The sequence below is a fragment of the Lacerta agilis genome, chromosome 5, assembly GCF_009819535.1.
Source record: "Lacerta agilis isolate rLacAgi1 chromosome 5, rLacAgi1.pri, whole genome shotgun sequence".
NCBI classification, from domain to species: Eukaryota; Metazoa; Chordata; class Lepidosauria; order Squamata; family Lacertidae; genus Lacerta; species Lacerta agilis.
Genome location: NC_046316.1, coordinates 25,127,061 through 25,151,093, shown reverse-complemented (window position 1 = coordinate 25,151,093; position 24,033 = coordinate 25,127,061). Strand labels below are relative to the sequence as shown.

Genomic DNA, 24,033 nt, shown 5'->3' with positions numbered 1-24,033 from the left:
ATATCAAATTTGGGGGCTGCAGGAGGGAGAAGGGATAACCAAAATTGCTTCCTTGCCCAGTCCATTGATTGATAGCTACCCTTCCATTAGCAGAGTAACACCCATTTGATTCCATCCCTAAGGATTAGTCGTTACTTAACTTCCGCCAGATTTTGCCCATTGTGTTCACAGAATTTTCACAAGCTTGAATGCTACTGACTTGAAACTAATAAAATAAAATTCACACCTTTTCTGAACAGAATATGTCTTTATTACTCCCACACTTTCCTATAGAAGCCTTTCCAGTGTCTCTTTGGCATTTATTGTATCCACAAGTAAGAGAAAAACAGAGCATGGACCATATTTTATTTTGGAGTGAAGCAGAAACCTCACCCCTCAATAGCTTGCCTATACCCCCCCCCCTTTCCTACCTGTTCATGCGCACCTGCCAGAGTCTCTCCCCTTGTCTTTCCCACTCCCCAAATTAATTGCATTTGTGAAATGGTTAAGTCACAATGGTCTGTTTCTAGGTAAAAACTTCATATGTAATCTTAATGCTTCAGAGTAATTGGTAACAGCAGAATGTTATTCTGTTATTAAATACGACCCATTTATGTTTAAAGTTTATGTTTAAAGTTCATCCTTAGAATGGCCACTTATGGATCATAAAAAAATAAAAAAATATTCATTAAAAAAGGCACAGAAATGTGTAAAAATTACAAGTGCTGATATACAATTGCAAAATTAGAAATAATTTAATTGAAATTGAAATACAGGAATCTCACCGTAGTGAGGAAGAGATAACCCATGTGCCTGCTCAGACTGTTATCCAGGCATGCCACCTGCACACAAGCTACTTTAAGATCCTGCTGCTCTTCTTTTGTATGGTTCTTTAACTCTAAACTGGACTCGGACAATACAGCCCCTTGAACAGAGGAATGTCCTCTGTAAAGTAGGACATCTGCCCATCCTATTCCTACTCATTCATTGTCTTTGCCAAAAATAGCAAGGTGGAAGAAGCGAGAGAGAAAGCAGCAGTTTTGAAAGAAAGTGTGTTTCTAAGTCCATCAGCTATTTCAGTTTCTAAGAGTTTATACCCCTAGCAAAAGTATTACCGGTATTTCCCTACAACTAGCCAGTGGAGGGTGGGGGATCAACTAATGAAACCTTTTGCAGTTAGATAGAATAATTCTTGTTTGCTAAAAGTTCCTTTCTGATTCTATTTCAGCATTCTTACAACGCATGCTGAAATACAATACAATTTTTCTTGATTGACCTTGATTTAAATTGAATACATCTAACAGTTTTTTTTAAACTTCCCTGAAGCATTTTATGCCAATATATATCAGTTTAAAGTTGCCCCATCTTTTTAAAAAAATATTTTAAGGAGTTCTGAAGTTGTATTCACAATGCGACAATTTGAATGACCTTTAAAAAAAACAAGCACCCAAGATAATGCAAATCTATGTATAATACAAAACCAGAATATTCTGAGGGCAATATGTTACTTAGCAGGAAATGTACTTTTCCTTTTTATTCCTTCTTCTCTCTTAGTGGCATTCAAAGCTATCACATTGTGACTAAGAATTAGGAAAATCTGTCTTGGGTGAAAATCAAACGAAGGCCCAGTGCAGAGGAAGGATTAAGCTTTAATAGGTCCTTGGTCTACTTCACTTGATGATGAAAAATGAGCAAGCAGGAGCACTAGGTGAGGCTCTCAGCTTGTTCCTAAGCTGTCTGTGTAAAAATGACAGCAGAGCCTGCCCGCCTATGACATGGGTGAAGTGCCAGCCTCAGGTGGTGGAAGTGCAAGAGGTGGTGCTCCATCCGCTCCACCACCAAGGAGGCATTCCAGTGTGCAGCGTTGCCGCTCATCTTCCTGGCTCCCACTGAATTCAGCAAGAGCCAGGACATTCATCTATGCTGTTTGCCACTCGGCTCTCTGCAACGCAGGCAACATTTGGAGGAGCACTCTCTGGCTCCTGCTGACTTTGGCAAGAGCTGGGGTGTGGTGGCAGCAGAAGTGAGGCGTGCTTGGGCAGGGCCAAGAGGTGGCAATTCCCATTTAGCCTGAGTTGACAAAATGGGGCAGCCACCCCTGAATGACAGCCAGGTTGGGGGTCTCTAGGGCCATGATGCTGATAGGATCAAGGAAGTAGGTAGCAGAGGATGAGGACAAACCTGCACTCTCAGAAACTGTTGCTGCTGCTGTACTGGGAAGGAAAGAGCAAAGTATACAGTGGACCCTCCGGATAAGAACTTAATTCGTTCCAGGGGTCCGTGCGCAACCCAAAAAGTCTGCAACAAGAGGCACTGCTTTTGCGCATGTGCATGGCGCGCAGAGCGCTTCTGCACATGCGGCGAAACCCGGAAGCATACACTTCCGGGTTTGCCACGTTTGCAACCCAAAAGTTACGTTACCCAAAGGTAACGTATCCCGAGGTACCACTGTAGTTCAAATATAACTACATTTAACATAATGCCACAGCGATGACCTAGGGGCAATAGGGACAGGCCAGGAGCTATTCTATTGGGTACCCTAGAAAATGAAATTATCAGGCTATACTTTCTAAACTTTATTCCTGGTGACGTCCAAGGAATCATTACAATACTTGCCTGCATGAAATGTAAGCTGCATTGTTTGCTTTTGAACAGAACATAATTAGAAAGGTATGATCTCTTTCCCCTCAATCAAAGAGTTGAATGGCTAAAACCAGATTCTACCGGATAATTTATAATTCACTGTAAATCTGTCTCCAGGGACATTCATTTATTAGAATAATTGAAAGTGTGGCATTTGCTGAATGGTTCTTCTTGTGTTTAAGATGTACTCTTTCTTCATTTCTGGATTTGACCAATTTAAGTGTAGATGAGTAGCACTAATAGTCACATATTGAGGTAAATGTGGCATGACACGGCCTGGGAAAATGTCACATAATCACTTACTTATTGATAATTTCTTGCACTCACTTACCAAAACTTCCTATGCTCCCTGAGATGCCATTTATAGATTCTCCACAACTTTACTGAGGATCAGACCAAGCCATTTTGCCTCCTGAGAAGTCAGGACCCACCACCACCACACCAGCAGCTATCACTTACTGCAGTGAAGCTGCCCTAAATCTTATGAGACGTTCCCAAAGTGTGTGGCCTGGCAGCTGCCATCAACAGGAGGTTGAGTAGCAAGGGTTGCCTGCAGTAGCTGGCATGGGGGCACCCTTCCTCTGCCAGCCTAGCTGGTGGGCTTGTTCCACTGTCCCTTTTAATCTGCCATCTGAGATACGTAGCTCAGTAGGAATCATGATAAAAGGTAAAAAAAAGTTAAAGGACCCCTGGACAGTTAAGTTCAGTCAAAGGCGACTGTGGGGTGCGGTGCTCATCTCGCTTTCAGGCCAAGGGAGTTGGTGTTTGTCCACAGACAGCTTTCCAAGTCATGTGGTCAGTATGACTAAACCACTTCTGGCGCAACAGAACACTGTGACGGAAACCATAGCGCACAGAAACACCGTTTACCTTCCCGTCGCAGCGGTACCAATTTATCTACTTGCTACTGGCTTTCTTTCAAACTGCTAGGTTGGCAGGAGCTGGGACAGAGCAACGGGAGCTCACCCTGTCACGGGGATTCGAACTACTGACCTTCTGATCAGCAAACCCAAGAGACTCAGTAGTTTAAACCACAGCACTATTCATGATAAGAGTGGCCCAGAGCACACACATCTCCCGCAAAACACTCTTTCCTCCAGATCAGATCCAGGCAAAGAGAAGGTGACAACGTGCAGGCCAGGAAGACAGGGCAGCTCTTGTCACACTATTATTGCCCCAGACAGCAGTCTTGATGGCCGTTTTAATCCTCACAGGAAGGTGCTTTGATGGTACTGGTAGCATATATACTAAGGTAGGAATTGTGCCAGTGTGACTTCTGGAAGCGGTTTAAGATACTTTACAGTAAAACAACCACTTTTTGATTGGAAGGCTATCAATTCAAGAAAACAATGAAACAGTTTGGACACAGCTGCAGTAAAGCCAGGAAGAATGATTGCCTTTAATTCTCAGAGCCGGAAAGGTTTGCCTTTAATTCTCAGACAACCTGTTCTCTAGTTAACTCCAGTATTGCAATTAGTGATGTGAGGTGAGAATATTCTGGAGAATGAGAATATTCTCTGCTAAAAAATTCTCCGGAGAATATTCTCTACAAACTGTAAATTCTAATGTAAGAACCAGATTTACAATCCACATTAAAAAAATCTAGTAAATAAGAAGTCAAGCTGTGATATTGCCAGTGTAAGTAATGAATAATGATTTTTTGATCCAGTTACATTACTAGGCATTGTGTCATTCACCATTGGCAGTTCTGAAATGTGAGCTACAGAAAACATTTTTTATTTTTAGTTTTAAAAATGCTATTCATTTAATCTGATGAACATTTGAATTTGATATGTAATAGCCTTTTTTCCTATTTAGGTGTGACTTTATTCTTAGCAATTCTATATCCTTGGCCATACAGTGTGATTTATTTATTTTTTACAGTAGCTTTAATGCTTTATACATTTAAAGTCCCTAAGCCTATGCAATTATGTGTAACAGCATGTGAGGTGGCCTTGAGTTAAACAGTTGATGTTTCTATATTTTTATTTAGTGCTAGTAAGGTTTGTATCAAACCTTAACATGCCAATTGTATTCTTTGACTTGTCCTATAGCATGTGCATGTTCTAATGGAAGAATAAAATACGATTAAACTACTGAGTTTCCTTATACCAAACCTTAACATGACAATTACTGGTGCCATCACCCTAGAATGGTCTAACTTTAACTATAAAACATGTTTTACTTTTTAATTTGATACTTGCAAGTGACAAGTAGGCTTGTGCTTATATATTTTCACTGTTTCCTTTACTAAACAATATGTTTCCCTATATGTCAACAGTGCTGACCTGCTGACCATTAAGAAAGTTTTCTAGATTCCTCCCACTTTATATTGATTTTATTAGTGTTGCACTGAAAATACTGTACCATGTATATATGCTTATTAAAGAATGTACTCATGTGGCGGACCTGAGGTTTTATTCCCCCCCCCCTTTTACTTTAAAAGCTACATTTCATACATACACAATATAAATAGATTTCAAAGCTGATGGTAAATATACAGTTAGTAGCAGGCTTAGTGATTAACATGAGTCATTCACGTTGAATTTTCAATTTCCAGTTTGATGGAAAAAATCAAAGAATGTGAATTTACTGCATTGCTCCATTGAATAAAAGTATCTGTACAGTTTTTGGTTGCCATCTGAACAAGTTTACCCATGAATAAACATGTATATTAACTATTAAAATTATATCATTTTCAATGCATTAAAATAAGTATTCTCCTATTTTAAATGAAAATTCTCTTAATATTCTCATTAATCAAGAATATTCTCAAGAATATTCTCCAAAAGATTATTCTCAATAATTTAATATCACTAATTGCAATACGTACGGTACTTAATTCATTATATTTATTGCTTTTCTTTTTAAGGGGTAGAGGCCCACTGAAGAATACATCAGATGTTATTAATGCAGCAAAAATGATCTCAGAGTCAGGATCAAGAATGGATATGCTTGCAAGACTAATTTCTAATCAGGTATGTATAATAACTTGAACACAGTATTTAACACAGTAGTTGATGAATACAACTGCCACCATGCTTCATACCTTCATATTCTTTGTATTTTTGGCTCCCTTCTTCAAAAGTCTAGTTTCTGTATCAGAAAAACACCTAAGAATGATCACAGTTGGCAAACCGTTGCATAGTAAACTATTATACCAGGAGTACATAAGCCACATCAATATTTGTCAATGAACTGTCTTGGTCAAATGACTTTAAAACCCCGCCACTCCTTTCATAAAAATTTTCCATTGTTCCATTGAGATGTTACCTCTCACCCTACTTTTTCAATTAAATTACTGTAAATTATTATAAACTGTACACTGGAATTGATGTGCAGTTAAATTAAAATGGAAGAAGAAATGACACGTTAATTTCTTTTCTCTTATATCAGGAATAGGAATTCGTTCACTTTTCATATGCAGTCCAGCTAGTCTAAAAATAAAAGGCTACATATCAAGGATACTGGTTTAGTATAAACTAAACTTTACGATTGTGCCGCCACCAGTTCATTCAGTAGCAGTACCTCGGATTTCAAACGTAATCCATTCTGGAAGACTGTTCAAGTTCCGAAACGTTTGAAAACCAAAACTCAATAGCCGACAGCTAGGCTTCAGGATCTTGCATTCAGCAGAAGCTGCGTTTCCTGTCTGACTTCCGAGGCGCATTAAAAAACTGAAGCATTTACTTCCGGGTTTACAGTGTTCAAGTTCCGAAACATTCGTCAACGGAGACGTTCGAAAACCGAGGTACCATAGTATAGTATAGTATAGTATAGTATAGTATAGTATAGTATAGTATAGTATAGTATAGTATAGTATAGTATAGTATAGTATAGTACAGTACAGTATTTAATGCTATTTATATACCACCCTTCCTACCGAAAGAGCTCATGAAGGCAAAATACAAGCCACAAAACAATAAAAACTTATTAAAAATCATTCCAATGCAGATGCAGACCGGGAAATATCTCAATTTAAAAGGGTTGTTGAAATAGAAAGAGTAGGCTCCAAAATGACGACGGGTGGCACCTGTCTAATATTGAAGGGGAGGGAATTCCAAATAGTAGGTGCCACAACTGGGTGGGTATATAAGGGGTAAACCAATCTTTCAGGTATTCTGGTCCCATGTTGTATAAGGCTTTATACACCAAAACCAGCACCCTCAGCCTAGTCTGGTAGCTATTTAGGAACCAATGCAATTCTTTCAACAGTGGCGTAATGTCTTGGCAGTACCTTGCTGAAACAAGAAGTCAAGCAATTGCAGTTTGCACCTTCTGGACCAACATTAAGGGCAGCCCCACACTTCAGTAGTCTGGCCTTTAGGTTACAAGCACAAGGATTTCTGCAGTCAGGCTATCCCAATGGCTTTAATTTTCTTACTAGCCACAAAACTGGTAGAAGGCACTCACAGCTGCTGAGGTCACCTAGGCCTCTAGCAACAAAGATGGATCAGGGGCACCTCCATACTATGTACCTGCTCTTTCAGGAGTACAACTCCCTCCAAAGCAGCCAATTAACCAAATATCCATACGTGGAATCCACGCACCCACAGTGCCTCCATCTTGCCAGGATTCAGAGTCAGTTTAGTGGTCCTCCTCCAGTCCACCATCAATTCCAGGGGTTACAGGGCCTCTCCTAATTCAAATATTGTAGAGAAGTAAAGCTAGGTGCCACGGTGTACCTTGTGTGTTTAATAAACATGCACTTCCCCATTCATATCAAAGTGAGTGTGCTCAGGATATGAACAAAGCCGTCGCCTCTGCTGATACTGAAAGTTAACCAGGCTAAGGGAGAACAGCTTAAAGCAGGCAAACCAGGGAAGGAAGTAGGTATCCTTCCTCTCTTCCACAAGCTTATTTTTATATATGCAAAGCAGCATTCCCATGCTTTACAGGCAAGCAGGGACATGCTTAGTATGGTCCATAGTTTTCTGGTGTACTGTTTTCCAAGCATTTCTCTGTCCTCACCTTGTGCAAATATCTGCCCAGCAAATGTGTGCAAATGGGTACTGCATGTGCACTTTGCTTCCTGGTGCAGCTGTTACAGCTGGTGCATGTAGCCTTTGAGAAAATTGAAAGTAGCATAAATTGGCTATCCAGATGAGGGTGCAAGGAGCTAGACTTAGATCTTCCCTTGCCTCTTAATAGCTGATAGGCACTACTGCAATTATCTCACCTGGATATGTGCACACAGCCCCAGCCATTGGGGCCTGGATTGTTTGATTGTTCTCAAGATGGAACATACCTTTCTCATAGTTTCTCCCCACTCTGGTTCCCTAAACTGGGAATAACAGAGTCATTCACAGGTCTTCTTGTCACAACCAATAATGTCCATTCATTAGAATACATCAGTTTATCACTCACAATACCTCACAGAGCATGACTCTATTATCTTGACACCCCTTTCCCAATCAGCAGCTTGGCCATAATGTAAGAGAGAGTTTTCGGTATCCCAAATTACATGCAAGTAAGAAAAACAAACCCTTCTTTTCTTTTCCCCATATAGCTTCTAAAGCGAGAGAGCAGCTGAAATAAGCAATCACTGTGTAATGAAGACTCATTGTTGCATCTCTTTGACCTTTTCCAGTTCATAAAGTAGAGCAGTTTCAAATGAATGACTTTTACTCAAGCTGCATACAATCTCATATCATCAAAATAGAGAACTGTAAAACCATTTGAATTAGGCTTTGAGATTTTTGCCTCTGGGAAAAAATATGTGTTGTGGCTTAACATTAACTACATCATATAGATTATTCACTTTAGCAGGGGCCATTTTGAAAATCTACAGGAAAAACAACATTACTTCTTATTTCTGGTTAAAGAAATATGACACAATGCAATACAAGTGGCCACATTCATTCAGGTTACAACCCATTTTCATTGCAGGTTTAAAATATGTCAGCAACCCTTACTCATAAACTCAAGAAATAAATCGGCTAAGAGATCATTTGTTTAAATTGCAGAAATATTATTGCCCACTATTGGAGGATAGTTTTGTTTGCACTGGCAACACTACCTGCAAAACTGAAGGGGAACTTCAGGCTCAGGTACTTTGCCCAAATTCAGAACTGCCAACTGCCCTATAGTCACAGTCTGATCCCAGACTCCAGCCTGCAAGTAAATTGCCCCATTCAGGAGGAAACACCAAAAAATTCATCTTTGACTATGGGCAAGTAATCAATTTAACAAAGGACGCTCACCCAGCAGCCATAACAATACACTTTATGCTACCATCACTGTGCTGTGGGAGCCAAACACTTAAAGCAAACTGTAATTGAGATATTTATTTCTTCATTTATATTCCATTTTGTTGCATATCACCAAACTACCATTAAAGGGTACTACTCGATGATAAAATAACTGAGACAAAAATCACAGTTGTAGAATTACAATAAGCACAGTCGTGGGTGTTATTTCGAATAGCTTAAATACAATTTCAACGTATGCACCATTTGATGAGAACCCACTGAAAGCAGTATCAGGGGCGACAATCCAGCACATTTCCTTTTAATAGGCTTAAGTGTACTTTGATCTGTACTGGATTATGGCCATGATCTGTAGCACTAGCCATTACTAGAATCAGTACAGCAGCAAAGTAATTTTATGTCCTTGGAAACTGATGAGATGGAAGTAAAGCAAAACCCAATTAATGTATACTTGAGGCAGTTTACAGCATTTTGAATTATGGAATTATATTAACTAATCCCCTCCCCAGCTATTCTGCAAAATGGCTTTACCCACTGAAATCAATGAATAGTCTACCATTGTTTTCAGTGAATCTGCCCATTTCAGCTCCACTTGATCATTACTTTTTATTGTGAGAAATGAAATGGCTAATTCTGTTATCATTTGGATGACACACTCATTAGAATGAAAGGAATTCTTGTTCCTATGGGAAATATCGTGGTAACCATACAATAGCTAACACAACAACTGGTAGTGTCTAATGGTCATATGACACACAACAGTGATTTCAATGTGCATTATACTGCTTAGAGCATTCCCTTTTGAAGGGGATCAGAATACATAAACAATTATATAGCAAAACACACACACACTGGTTATGTTATGGATTTACATTGGAGTAAGTCCAGCTAAACACAGTGGGGCTTACTTTTAAATAGCAATACGTACACAGAACTGAGAGAGGGAGTTGGGGAGAGAGTGTGACATTATTATATTGCTCCATGCTGTGGAAAAAGCATATCTATTAGCTACCCATCCAACCAATCACAAGTTGTGCAAAAGAGCGCAATCTGCAGATACCATCTTATGAGAGGGTCCATTCTGCGTGATATCAAAACAGGCTGTTGTTAGTGTGTTGTTATGCATGCTTTGTTGTGTTGTAAAAGTTTAACTTCAGGATGCTTAGAATCACTGTAGACAATTGTAGAGCTGGAAGGAACCCCCCGAGGGTCTTCTAGTCCAACCCCCTGCAAAGCAGGAATCTCAACTAGAAGTGATTCAGAAATTAAATAAATAAAAGTATTCCAAACTTGAAGTGTGCATGCACACAAAAGCTCATACCAAGAACAAACTTAGTTGGTTAAGGTGCTACTGGAAGGAATTTTTTATTTTATTTTGTTTTGACTGGCAGACCAACACGGCTACCTACCTGTAAATGCATTGCCAGTATACAGGAAGGCAGAAATATGGGCAGAAATTCAAATTTCACACACTCCATGCAAACCACACACACGCACCATCCAGCCAGTTACAAACTCCATTCGCAGTAGCCCAAATTAATTTGGAAGTTTATACAAGCTTGCATGTTTCCTCTGTGCAATTCCATATGCTTATCTTAAAGCAACACATGCCAAATGCTGGATTGGAATGCCTGTCTTCATACATCACACTGCGCTGAAAATATTTCTGAGCAATGCATTCTAGTTATTTAAAACAGCCACTCCCATGTATTTTTTTGCACAGTAAATATTATCAACAGGTGTTCCTGAGAATGTCCACATAAAAATATTCATAATTGCATGGACTGAGGAAGGTCAGCTATGTCAGTATTAATTTTAATAATGGATACATGGACACAGAGAAGTTTGGACTAATGCTAAATGTCAGTGGGAGCTACTTTACCTTAGCCCTTTACACCTCCAGATTCTCTATTGACTTGTTCCATCTCCAACTGGTCCTGACATCAACTAGGGGAGGACGACATTTTAGGGAGCAGCAACTGCCATCTCCTTGCATTTGTCAAGTACACCTAAGAATTACATTTAGAAGTGCTTAGAAGGTATAAAGAAAGCAAAGCTGCACCAGGACATCTATAGGGCTGTGAAGATGAGTATCTAACGTATCAAGTGCCACCTTCTAGTGCTGCTACTAATTTCATTATTGGGTCATTCCATGTCATTTCAACGACGTCATGTCACCCTCCATCTTGGATGTTGATGAAATTTGGTGTACACCCTTCCCTTATGGTTGAAAGAAACCCCCTTTTCCCCCTCTATCTCAAACGGTTTTAATTTTATAGCACTTCAAAGTTTTGTTAAATCTGCGTTGTCTGTCCCTCTTGAGACCCTCGGCACAAGATACCCTTGTGTACATTTTATTTTTTCTCTCCATAACCAATGATCAAATCTCTTTGAAATTTTACACAGAGCTCAATAAAATGATGAGGATTTTAGAAAAAAAAATACACCAGCACTCATAAGATTTTATAAATGCCTTTTAAAAAATTATAAATGCACTTGTAGCCTAGTTTTTTGGGGGGTGGAAAAACTAGGTTTAGAAAACCTGAATTTACAGCGTGTGGGCATGATGCAACCCAAAGTTTTTGATGTTGAAAATTATTGCAAAGACATGCTCTTTCTCAACAAAGAATGAAATTTATGGGGTTTTTTTTATCCCTGGTAAGGATTTTTTTTTTTTGCGTTTTTTGGACATCATGGGGGGAAATGGCTACTTGGTAGTCATTTTGTACAACTTTCCAGCAATCTATAACTGTAATAGAAAAAATTAATGAAACGAAGTTGTTAATCTTAAAAATTAAAATAATGTTGATTATTATAGGTTTTTTTCGAAAGTGCAGACTTGTTTAATTTTGGGATATTTGAATTTGAAGTTGTGAAAATTGGCTATTGGGAATAAAAAGGAAATAAAAGAATTTACAGTCAGTAGAACATTAAATGCTGGCAATGTAAGGAAATAAGACCTAGCAAGAAAAATATTCCAAAAAAGTAAAAATTGAGTATTATATACAAATTTGAGTACATCAAATTAGGCTTAAATTATTTTAAAAATAATTATTTATTTCAGAAATATTAAACATATTTAGAAAACATATCCAGGTTACTGAATATGTTTCTAAGTAGCAATATGAATCCCAGTCTCTTCCATCTTTGTCCAGCACTCTAACTACTATAACCACATTGGTTCTACCACCAATTATAATAGAATAAAATGTTATCATAATTATTTTCTTGCAAAAGGAACATGGCATAATCAAATGATGATACAAAAGAGCAAGATTAGACTAGGGCATGGTGCTCAATGTGTGCTCTTGAACCTGACATGAAAAAATCCAGTCATGTCAAGGTCAATGATTAGGGAATGTGATTCATTTGAGTTAAGAAAAAAAATTGTTTTTTTTTGTAGCATGTACCTTATAGGTAGTGTTGGAGAAGTGAGATATTTAGAGAACCATTGTTTAAAATGTTGGGAGTTTGTAGCATGAATGTCTGCTTTTCAAGTAAAACCTTTTTTTAACAAAAATACTACTATACTGTATGTATGCGATCTCTTGGGCTCAACTAAAATACGTATTTGGATTCACCTGTATTCCAAAAAATAAAAATTGCTAGCAAAATGAAATATTTTTTCCTTCTTTTTTTAGTGTCAAGACCCATCATGTAAGCAGGACTTGCTGGCTTATCTAGAACAGATCAAACTGTATTCCCACCAGCTCAAAATCTGCAGTCAAGTTAAAGCTGAAATACAGAATTTAGGCGGAGAACTCATCATGTCAGCAGTAAGTGCAAATTGTCCTGAGGTCATTTCATTATACCATTATCTTCTGGTTACAACCTGCACTATAGTCAGACAAAATGTCAGATCCCTGAGACAAATAATTTAGTCTCTTGTGGGTGTGACAGTTTAGCCTTCATTTGGTAGGAATACATACATAGATACACGTGAATATTCTAGTGTACATTGTATTTGTTGCATCAGCATAAAGACCTTTCATGCTAGATTGGGGGTGGGGTGGGGATACATTTGATGTGTACTATTCCCCCCACTCCCCCTCAAAATGAGCAGCATTATTAGTGTAGTGCACCAAATTCAAGAAATGCTGATTACCAAATAATTACTTAAAATAGCAGGTAGACTAGGGATTACTCACACAGGAAACATAATGGGGGAAAGTGGGATGCATTTGTTGCTGTACTAGAGCAAATCAAGAACAAGGCTGGTACTATATGGTTGTAATGCCAGAGTTATGGGCAAACATGCCACTGCACAAGTGTAGGATTGGTATTAAAAAACCAGCATGTTTAGATTCAATTTTAGTTACCGGTAAATATTCCTTATGTACACGATCCCATCCTGTTTATTTAAATGTGGCATTACTGTATACGGTAATTCTTTACTCATTTCTTGCAATCACACCTACTCTTAAATAAACATCTTTTTCATTACAAGGAATATCAATGCACTCCAGGAAATATGTGAGAAAGATGAATTGTGCCAGTGACTGAGAATACAAAAATGATACTTTCCTCCAGGGGTTCCCTTCATTCTTATAACAATAAACACTCTGTGAATATGTTTAGTGGGAAATGCATAGGAGAAAACAAACCTGTTGGTAAAGTGGCAGAATCAACATTCATAGAACCAATTGCTGAGCTACCATAGTGAAAGACTGACCACTCTTCTCCTGCCACTGTTAATAGTTTGAGTTGCGCTACACAAGAGGAAGTATAAAATTAGGGGGCAGGGGTGGCACTGTGGTCAAAACCACTGGGCCCCTTGGGCTTGCTGGTCGGAAGGTCGGCGGTTTGAATCCGCGTGACGGGGTGAGCTCCCATTGCTCTATCCCAGCTTCTGCCAACCTAGCAGTTCGAAAGTACACTAATGCAAGTAAATAAATAGGTACCACTGGGCGGAAAAGTAAATGGAAGCATCACGGTGTCCTGTTGCACCAGAAGCGGTTTAGTCATATTGGCCACATAAGCCGGAAAGCTGTGGACGAACACTGATTCCCTCGGCCTGAAAAGCGAGATAAGTGCCTCACCCCATAGCCACCTTTGGCTGGACTTAACCGTCCAGGGGTCCTTTACCTTTACATTATAAAGTTTGAGAGCTTATCATTTAGGTATGTTCCATGGCAATTTGCAAATAGCTTTAACAACCACAGCAAAGAGACTCGAACTGCAATAGGAATGCAGTAAAAGTAATTCAGATTTTTGCAAAACAATATGGTAGGGATTTTTTATTTATTTAGATGTGGGATATTGCTTCTCATGCATTATGACTTATTAAAGCTGTAAATAGAAACAGCCTTCATAAAAACTGCAATCCTTTCTGCTTACTCACTGCTCTCCAAGCTTTTTTGCATGTGTAAAAAAATGGTTTACTAAAGTGTGCAATCAAATTGTGCTCACTTTCTTTTGATTGCAGAGGAAAAGTCCTTGCTGGTGATCCATACTTGCGGAGTAATAGAAATGTAGAACTGAAAGTGGTCCCAAGGGCCATCTAGCTAACCTTCTGCAATGTAGGAATCTCAACTAGATCATACATGACAGATGGCCGTCCAACCTTTACTTCAAAATCTCTAAGGATGGAGAGTCCACCACCTCTCATGAGAGTCTGTTCCACTGCCAAACAGCTCTTATTCCAAGGCATGCAGAAGAGAGTTTCAAACATTACTTCCTGACCACAGTTGGTCTCTAATGTACTACTGGACAATTTTTTAAATAATTTTTTTATATATTTCGACAGCCTCAGACCAACACAGCTACCTACCCGGATCCCCGACCATAGATTCCCAACATGGGCAAGGGCTGTTTGGGGTCAGCCACAGGAAGGTTGAACAAGCCCTGGCAAGGAGAAGCTGAGAATAAGACATCAGTCACAACCAAACAATCCTACAGGTTCTTCTAATAAAGTTTTTATAATGCTGTAAAGTAAACAGAAAACTGATAACACATCCAGCTTTTCATAATCATCCTAAATACCACCTACTGGCATAATGACAAATGAACTGTTAAATAGAAGAGAGCATCTGACAGAAAATCAATGCAGCAGGCAAGAAGAAAGAAAACTATTTCACTTTAGGGAAGTCCTTTTTTATATTGTGAATTTTCCACCTTCTTCTCCTGACCTTCTACACAACCATACACACACATCCCAAGAGTTCTCCCCTGCAGTCTGCTCTTTAACTTTGTACGCTCTTAGACTGATATCTTTTTTTCACGCCGAGCTAATGCATAGTATCTACATAGGCATGAGAATTATGTCCCCTGGAACCATTATCTGAAACCCGGGGTTGCTCCTGGGTCCATCTTTGTTAACACTGGCCAGCAGTGCCTTCAACCAGCTTTGGCTGGTACACCAGTTGGGGCCATTCCTCAACTGAACCTTATCCCATCCCATGCCATTTATTTTCATCCCTTTCCCCCTGGTCCTTTTGCATTCACTTCTTCCTCTTAAAGCAGCTTTCTTCTCTTAACCCTTTCCTTTCTTTCCACAGTTTATGTAAACAACAACAACTTTTTATCTGACTTTTATCATTTCCTTAAAACTTTCTCAGTCCTTTTTCTCTCAGAGGAGGGAGACCTTCCTTCCCACACTCCCCAACTTATCTTTTTCTCGTCTCTTCCCACCCCTACTTTATTCAGGATGCAAGGAGCTGCTGGTCCAACTTAAGGCTATTATGGCATGAGTAGTGGGCAGAGGAGGTGATGGGCAGGCAGTGGCACTGAGGTTCACCTGAAAGTGGCCCAAGGCTCATGGTTTGAGAAAACACTGCCTTAGAAAGCTACACATTCCACTGTCTTTGTTCCTCAGAGGTTTTAATTGTTTGGCTTGCCTCAGAACAGATTTTGTATGGTTCGGGAGAATCTACCCACTGTTCCTTTTTCACTGCTGCTTTTGATGTACAGATACTTGATTTCTGGCCAATTCTAACTATGTATAGCTTTTGCCAAACTCAGTTACGTGTTGACCTTCTGCTTAAATTGTATTCCTTATGGCCTGCCCTTTTCTCTTCCAGTTTCCCTTCTCTGCCAGAATCTGCTACAGATACTCAGCAGCTGCAGTAATGGCATGAAAGGCAAAATGTAGATGGAATTGAAGAACATTCATTAGTGTTCTTGTTTGTACACTTTGAATCTGATTCTGATTTCCATGACCAGACTATGGTTTAAATCATTTGGCTGTAAATATTGAAATACTTCAGAGGTGACTGGATTTCAGTTGGAGGGGGGCATAGGAATGACATATCAAGCTCTTATTTGTCCTGTCAGTCTAAGGATCAAAGAAGAAATGCTTTTACTTCTGCTGATTACAGTTTAACCTGCATTTCCCCCTATTTTCTTCCACTCTGCTTTTTCCTCTAGGATGGCACCCTGGAGAAGACATATTGATATAAAGTGCAGCCCTTGGCAGCAAAACAATTCTCACATTAAGCACAGAAAAGAGAATTGGTCTAAAGCAGGGATGCAGAAGCATCTTGGAAAGGAGTGGGGAGGGCAAGAATCTCTCCATTTGGAGATGCCCCAGGCATGACAGACCAAGGTCAACCGCTGCTCCAACTCTTCCTTTGCTCACAATGTTCGCCAGTCACACCAGACCCCTCTGCCTATTCCCCTTCCTACACTGTCACAATGCTTCAAATTTGCATGGAGCTGGGGAAGGGCAGGGCAGGGATAACAGTGGCAGGGGCTAGGGAGTTTGCAGCAAAATCTGGTCTGGATCAAAATCCTATGGCATCCGACCTTAGGGCAGAGATTTGCCTTCATAAGAGCCACCATGAACATGGATTGGCAGAAACAGCTCACTAGGTGGGGGAGAACCCCTATGCTTGCTTCCTGGCAGGTGGGCCGCTGTTACTTAATGGGAAATGTCAGGGAGCTTGAAACGCACAGGAAGAGCCAATTTGGTACTCCAACAACATGCCAAAATACCCAGTAGCCCTACCTCTTCCCCCCTCTCTCCCAGTAAGCAACAGCAACACATCTGCCAGGAAACTAGCATAGCATCCATGGACATAGCCAGGATTTTTTTGGGGGGGCAGGACTTTTGTGGGGCCCCCCAGAAGTGATGTGTTTAGTCTGTTAGTTAAGTATTTCTATTGTTTTACTTGATCAGAGGGGCAGCTGCCCCCCTGCCCCCCCCCTTGGCTACGCCCATGATAGCATCTCTGCCCCACTCTCAAATTTATTTTGCATATGAAAGGGGGCCTGATAATTTCCTGTGTGTTTTTGGAAGGGGGAAAGCGGTGATTTATATGAGAGTATGCCTGATAAAAGGTGCATACATTTTTTCTCAGGAAAAGGATGCTGATGGCAAAGTGTCACCTTGAAAGATTAACTTCAGGGTGCTGTAAAGAAATATTCTGTCTATTTTGTGTTTATGTGGATTCTCGTTTCATCAGTTTTCTCTGGTTACGATGGCATGAGGCCTTGAAGAGGCTGCAGAGAATAGCAGAGAAAGACAAAAAGGTATCCCAGCGACTATTGTTGTTGAGTACATTAGATTCCCTGCAGAACGTTACTCAGATATGTATGGAACAGGCTGTGGGTAAAACTATAAACTATGCTTGCTGTAATGTGCAAGGACTAAAGGACTGTGACTGAACCACAAATCTACTACAATTCATGTTCATTTCTATCTGCAGCCTGACCTGGGGGTGGGTGCGATTATGTAATTTGTTTTAAAAATAGTGTTTTTTGAAGGTGAAGAATGCAGATACCAGTCAACATAGAATTTTAGCACTGGAAATCAGTGAAGTATTGTTTGTTTGGAACCCACTTTCTACCCCAAAGTGTAGTCAAGGTGGTTCCTTGTACAACAACCCAAAATAATAAAATGCAAAGTCAAAAATATACAAACCAACAACAAAACAGAACAGTAAAAGGCAATCATTAAAACGCTGCCAAGAATGCCAAATTAAAAGAATGCTCACTGGAGTAAATTGTCTTCATTTTTGGAATTAGCTTGCATGGTTTTCTCCTTTCCATAACTCTCTGAGTAGGTTAAACTGAAAGGTGATGACTATTATAAGGTCATGTCCAACGAGGGATTAAAACCCAAGCCTTCTCAGTCCTAGCCTTCCCTACACACCAGCCATTACACACACTAGAGCTGCATATGCACCATATATTTAAAGTGGATTCCTCCAAAGAAACATGGGAACTGCAGTTTACCCCTCACAAAGCTACAATCCCCAGAACCCTTAACACAATTCCCTTCTTTGGGGGAAGTCATGTGTTTAGCTCTCAATTGTCCAAATTTTATTTATTTTTCTCACTACACACAAGACAAACACATGCCCTGTAACACATCCTGTGGCAGAAATGGCATGGGCAATTTAAGTTTGGGGCATGTCTGGGTGGAAGAAATAGGGTTGGCAATGGCAAAGAACCAATGAGTCCACACTCCCCTAGCCTCTCCAGTGGTGCCATATGTACTAGATAGAGCAAGCATTATAGTGGACCTAATTTATTCTTTGGACTCGGTGAAAGGCATACTTGCTGAAAATGATTGGTCACTGCTGTTGTGCATATCACAAGAAAAAAACCAAAATGCAGCTTCCTGAGCACTACAAAATTCATTCTGATCACATTCTCATGATGCAGTACAAATTCTCATCACTTAATTCCGCAGTAGTTTTTTTGAAACAAATTGTGTTCGGGAGTTACAAAAGCTAAACTTCAAAACATGTTTAGAATAATCAGATGGATCTTTCAAGAGGAGGTGGGCAGAAACCCCAGAACACAGTATTGTTTAAAATTATTCAAAAAGGAGCTGCATTTCTAAATTGAAATTGTCAACCTTATAATTAAATATGAGCACAGTGACTCTTCGAAGCTTAAAAGTTATTCATTCAGGTTATTGATATGAATTACAGTAAATTTATCCCTTGCCAATTTTCCAATGCAAAATGACAACAGCAAAGGCAGCTTAAGCTAGAGGTGGAATTCATAGCACATGGAAAGAAATGCTGAAGAATTTTAACATTCACCAAGAGGCTCATACACAAAAATGAAATATGACACAGTTCAAATGCTATGCAGTCCATGTTGGAAATCATCTGCCTAAAAATCTTTTGCTCTTCTAGAGTTCCAGAATTCCTCCCCCAAATTAGGCGTATTTAAACAGTGGCACAATACATCTACAGGAATTTTCTGTTGTTTAACTGGCATATGTTTTTGTTAATACTGTACTGCTCCTTTATTCACTTTTTTAAAGCTTGTGTTATGTATTATGCTTTTATGACATAGTGAATTGTCTTGAATGGGCTATGCCCCCAAAGGCAGGCTATAAATAATGTTATAAATAAATAATACAAAACTAGCTGCAAAACTAGAAAGGCAAGACTCATTGTAGTCTTGAGCAATTAGAGCTTGTTGCTTTCTATTACAAAGCAGCAAAGCTGAACTCCTTTGTTGTTAAATCTTATTTGCTATATCAACACTGACTTTAAAAAGTTTACTGTGAAAAAAGAAATGGAAAGTACTAGCATGAGGAAGAATGAAGAAGGCGCCTGCAGGATCAGGCCAAATGCCTATCTTAGGGCAGCATCCTGTTCCACCCAGTGTCCCAACAGATGCCTCTGGAAAGCCCACAAGGAACAATACCAAGTGGCTATTTTCAGAAAGAAATATAACTTGTTTACTGTAAATATTGGAATAACCACCTATCTTTAAGATAGATTTGGGCAGGTCTGAGGCTGCAATCCAATTTGTGTGTACATATTGAGCAGGATGGCATATGCATAGCTCAGTCCAATAAACAGCAAGTATTGCAGATACCGCCCCCCAGAACAAATGGCTGGGGGTAGCACCAAACTATATGGTAGGGCTGCATGTGTCCCACCATAGCTGTTGTATGAGGCTGGGACCATTATGTTGCATAATTCCAACCCAGCTACAGAGACAGAGTTAGAAGCCTGCTTCAAAGTCCCAAAGCAGAATTAGGGGTGAGAAAATGTTAGAGAAAAAACTTAGAGATGTAAGAGAATTTTATTTAGAAACTGGCATCAGTTTTCCTGAATGTTCTGGATAACTGTGTTTCCTCCACAGAGAATGAAAGCAATATGCGTGCAAACATACACCATTCATATAAATATAAAAATATAGTGTGTGCTTTCAGTTTGTTTCTAAAAACTCTTGTATCCATTGGTTTCTTTTTCTCCATGCTTCTGGAGACATGGCACAGTTGTCCTACTCCTCATTAGAATGACACAATAATTCATACACATAGTTCCATTACCTAAATATGTCTTAAAGGTTTTGTTGATTTTAATATTTGCTTTTAATTCTGGTGGTTTTATAGATATATTTGGTTTTAGCCAAGTTCTATCTATCTATCTATCTATCTATCTATCTATCTATCTATCTATCTATGCATTGCTTTGAGAACATTTTGATCAAGCAGTTATTATTTTTTCTATATAAACCTTCTCAATCAAATTTGCAGACCTCTGAGATCACAAAAGATCAGGGGATTAAACGATGTGTAACATCATTTCTAAGCCACATTGTAGCCAAAAATATATTTAAGACTGTGATTTAGTGACTCTACTGTATTGTTCTTGGGTTGGTTTTTTTTTTTTAAATTGTGCTGTCTCTAGGTTTCCAGTAAGAAAAGACTGGATGTAATGCTTTACAAATGCAAAAAATGTCCATGGTTAAAGTAACTCTGCCCTCACCTCAAGCTTCTATTTAACCAACATTGCAAATAACTTTTGACCCTTCTGCATTCATGTTGGTTTATTCCTTACATGGAATGCACAAATGGAAGCAAAGATCACCTGCATTTTAAATGTTTGTTTTTGATTACAGCTAGCTTGATTTCCGAGGCTGTAACAGTTGTTTTTCTGATTACAGTTGGACAGCGTGACTTCACTAATTCAGGCTGCCAAGAACTTGATGAATGCCGTGGTGCAGACAGTGAAGATGTCCTATATCGCCTCTACGAAGATTATCAGAATTCAAAGTCCTGCTGGCCCACGACACCCTGTGGTGATGTGGCGGATGAAGGCTCCGGAAAAGAAGCCTTTGATTAAGAGAGAGAAGCCAGAGGAAATCTATGCAGCTGTCAGGAAAGGGTCGGCTAAGAAGAAAATCCATCCCGTTCAAATCATGAGTGAATTTAGAGGAAGAGAAATAAACTGAAATTATTATTCCGTTCACTGCACAAGTTTCCTACACCAAGAGGCTGCTTGTTCTGTGTAGTTATTTTTTCACTTCTCTAATCCTGCAAGTAAAGTAATAGTTGATGTTCTCATTTTACATATGTTTAACATTTACATAACATTATTTATTTGTACACGATGAAGCAGCCTATGACTTTTTAAACCCACTTTTCAGTCATTGCCATCATATTTTTTAACACAATTTCTTCTGTTTTTAAGCGTGCTTTAATTTTGATCACTCACCCATTATTTAATATATTTGATCTGGAATCTCACTATTTTGAACACAATATTAGGAAAACAAAATAGTAACCCAATGTGCCATGTTTAATAAAAAAAAATTAATTAGCATATGTTCAAAGCTTTGCAATGTTCACAGTACTTCACATGCATTATACATAACAACCTTTGTTGTCCCCCAGGTTTCAGAAAGGGGCTGAGGCAGCTTGATAAGAGGTTGTCTAATAATGTCACCTAGGGACTTCATGGTTAAGGAGGAACGGATCAGTCTATTTTCACTCCATGATGCAGAAAAATTCCTGTTGCAAAGAATGAATTCTTAGAACATCCTTATTTGTTGTTGTGGATTTGACTATGGGATGTTACTGTTCACACTATTAAGAACTGCAGTGCAGCAACTCTCACATTATTTTTAGTGGGACAGTTAATAAGACAAGATTTTTGCTCATGTTATGAAATACTGGCTTAATTAAAGTCAATGGGTGGCCTTCATAAAATCTTAGAATAATCAGCACTACAAGGATAATGTATAATTGGACCAGCTGTTCAAGTGATGGAAACTGATACAGCTGCAGGGTGTGTTGGACTTCAGGAGCAGAAAGAAAACCTTGTTCTTAAACCAGTCTTCTCCTGCTTCTTTCATAGCTCTCTGTTTTTTGGAGGAGGCTTGCTGATTCATCCAACACTCTACTGTTTTACCTTCCTTCCTTAAAACCCACTAGTCCCGCTTAACAATGAAAAATATATAAACCTGAAGAAAATGGAAGTTTTAACCATCTAGTAATGAACAACTAAGGTATCCCGCAGAGCGATGAAATTTAATATCTCATAGGAGAATTTTAAACAATGTAAAATGTGTATCGAGTTTGCGAGATGTTTTCTCTCCTGCTTTTTTCCTGTTTCCCCAGGTGTTGTTTTGACAGAACTCTACCAGCTGGCACAATGACTTCAATGATCAAATGCATATTCCATTTGGTTGATGCTGTCATATAGTTGTACAATATATAGTTAGGGAACCAAAACTGCTAAAACTAAAATAATCGAAGTATTTTAGTTTCCCTAAGGCCAACATACTAAATCCCTGTTGAAGCACCAAAGGATTGAAATAATCATTGGCAAAGAGAAAGCCACTATTTGTTTCAACATCAAAAATGAAAATGATTATATAAATTTCTTTATAACTTATATGAAAACTGGGATAATTGCACCCTTCATAAGATCCATTTAACTAGCTCTCATGGGGGGGGGAGGCCTTGATATGATGGAGCAGCAAACCATTTTTGTAAATGACCCAAAAATCACCTTTATTTGTGACACTATGATAAATTGAAATGTAGTGTAAGGAGACGGCTCAGTATATAAACGTCCTTTTCTGTGGTGTCCCAGTTCTCAAAATGTGACAATTCAGAAGCAGAAATAGCTTTGTGAATTATTACATTTAATGTTTTTTAAAAGTATACACCAATGATGAAAGGGCTTTTGAAATCCTTGATTATCAGATGTTCTGAACAAAGTCAGCTATATCACTTCATTCCACTATCTCTGCTACCCTGTCTCTCAGGACATGGTCAGATGTTACTTTTCTGAACACAACATGAAAGGAGAGTGGGACCCTGTCCTGTGCTTATGTGCCTACACCTCCTTCCTGAATAAGAAAGTGGTGTCTGACATAACCAAATGCCATACTTACTTGCACCAAGGATCTACCTAAACATATTGTCTCTCACTGACAAGCCTGAAACTAGCTCCCTTTCCATACCAGAAGTTGGCTTTCAGCACCCATAATCTATCAATGACCTAGAGATTTAAGCAGAAGATGCCCTATCTAGATACTCTGCTTACATCAGGTGTGGTGAACTAGCTCTGGTCAGTGGACCACATTCTGGGCTCCCCTATTGATGGCAGGCCACTTTGAGAGGTGGGCAGAGCCAGTCCAGTAGGACTGATATCAAGTTGATATCAGTGACATCAAGCCCTACAGTCTGCAAGTTTCAGCTGTATTCCCCATGGGGAACTCAATAGTGCAGCCATTCCAGTGGACTTGAAGGAAGTGGCTTCTGCCTTGGGCAGGGTTTGGATGTGCTACTAAGTTTTCTATGGGGAATACCATAGCTCAGCTGATCCCAGCAGGCTTGCTCTCAAAGCCAATCAACAGCAGTGGCAGTAATCTCCCTGACATGTTAAGGAGCACACATGAATCTACCTACCCCACACCTGACATCATGCCACACTTGATATCACATACAACATCAGGTGTGGGGCAGGTGGGCATAATCTGAGAAAACAGCCTCATAGGCCCAATTGGGGACCTTGCTAGGCCTAAAAATGCCTGCAGACTGGAGTTTCCACACCCCTGGCTTACATGTAAAACTACATGCAAGCGAAGAGAATGGGGACATGTGCACTAAGCGCTCCCTCCCCATGACCCTTCCAAGTCATGGAGGGTGAAGGCATAAAGTGAGGAGCTTCCTCTACTCGCGGAAGTTTCCTGAACATTTTAGAACCCAAATTATGCAGATGCAACTTCGCACCTATTGTGTACCTGTGCACATGTTTTACATGCAAGCAAAAGTGCCCCCGAGGCCTTTTTCTGAGTGCTGGATGCTCTCATGTTGGGTCTTCATGGGGCATAAAATAGCAGATTCCTCCTTATGCTGTTTAACATGGAGTTAATTTTAAACTATAATAGTTGCTTCCTCCACTTCTAGTGGATTACATAAACTGGAGGGGGGAGTTCTTAAAACTCAGCAGCAACAAAGCTTCACATCTGTTACAATGGTTGCTAGGAAACTGTT

At 39.4% G+C, this 24,033-nt stretch overlaps 1 protein-coding gene and 1 long non-coding RNA gene across 4 annotated transcripts in view; one reads left to right on the top strand and one right to left on the bottom strand.

Annotated features, from left to right (window-relative positions):
• Positions 1–21,017, top strand: part of CTNNA3 (catenin alpha 3) — a 577,780-nt gene extending 556,763 nt beyond the window's left edge. Inside the window, 3 exon segments of the mRNA XM_033148941.1 lie at positions 5,495–5,600; positions 12,473–12,607; positions 20,691–21,017. Of these exon segments, the coding sequence (XP_033004832.1) occupies positions 5,495–5,600; positions 12,473–12,607; positions 20,691–20,978 (529 nt within the window). The 3' untranslated portion in view covers positions 20,979–21,017.
• The window catches only part of LOC117046699, a 169,427-nt gene that overhangs the window by 22,995 nt on the left and 122,399 nt on the right, over positions 1–24,033 (bottom strand). The window lies entirely within an intron of this gene.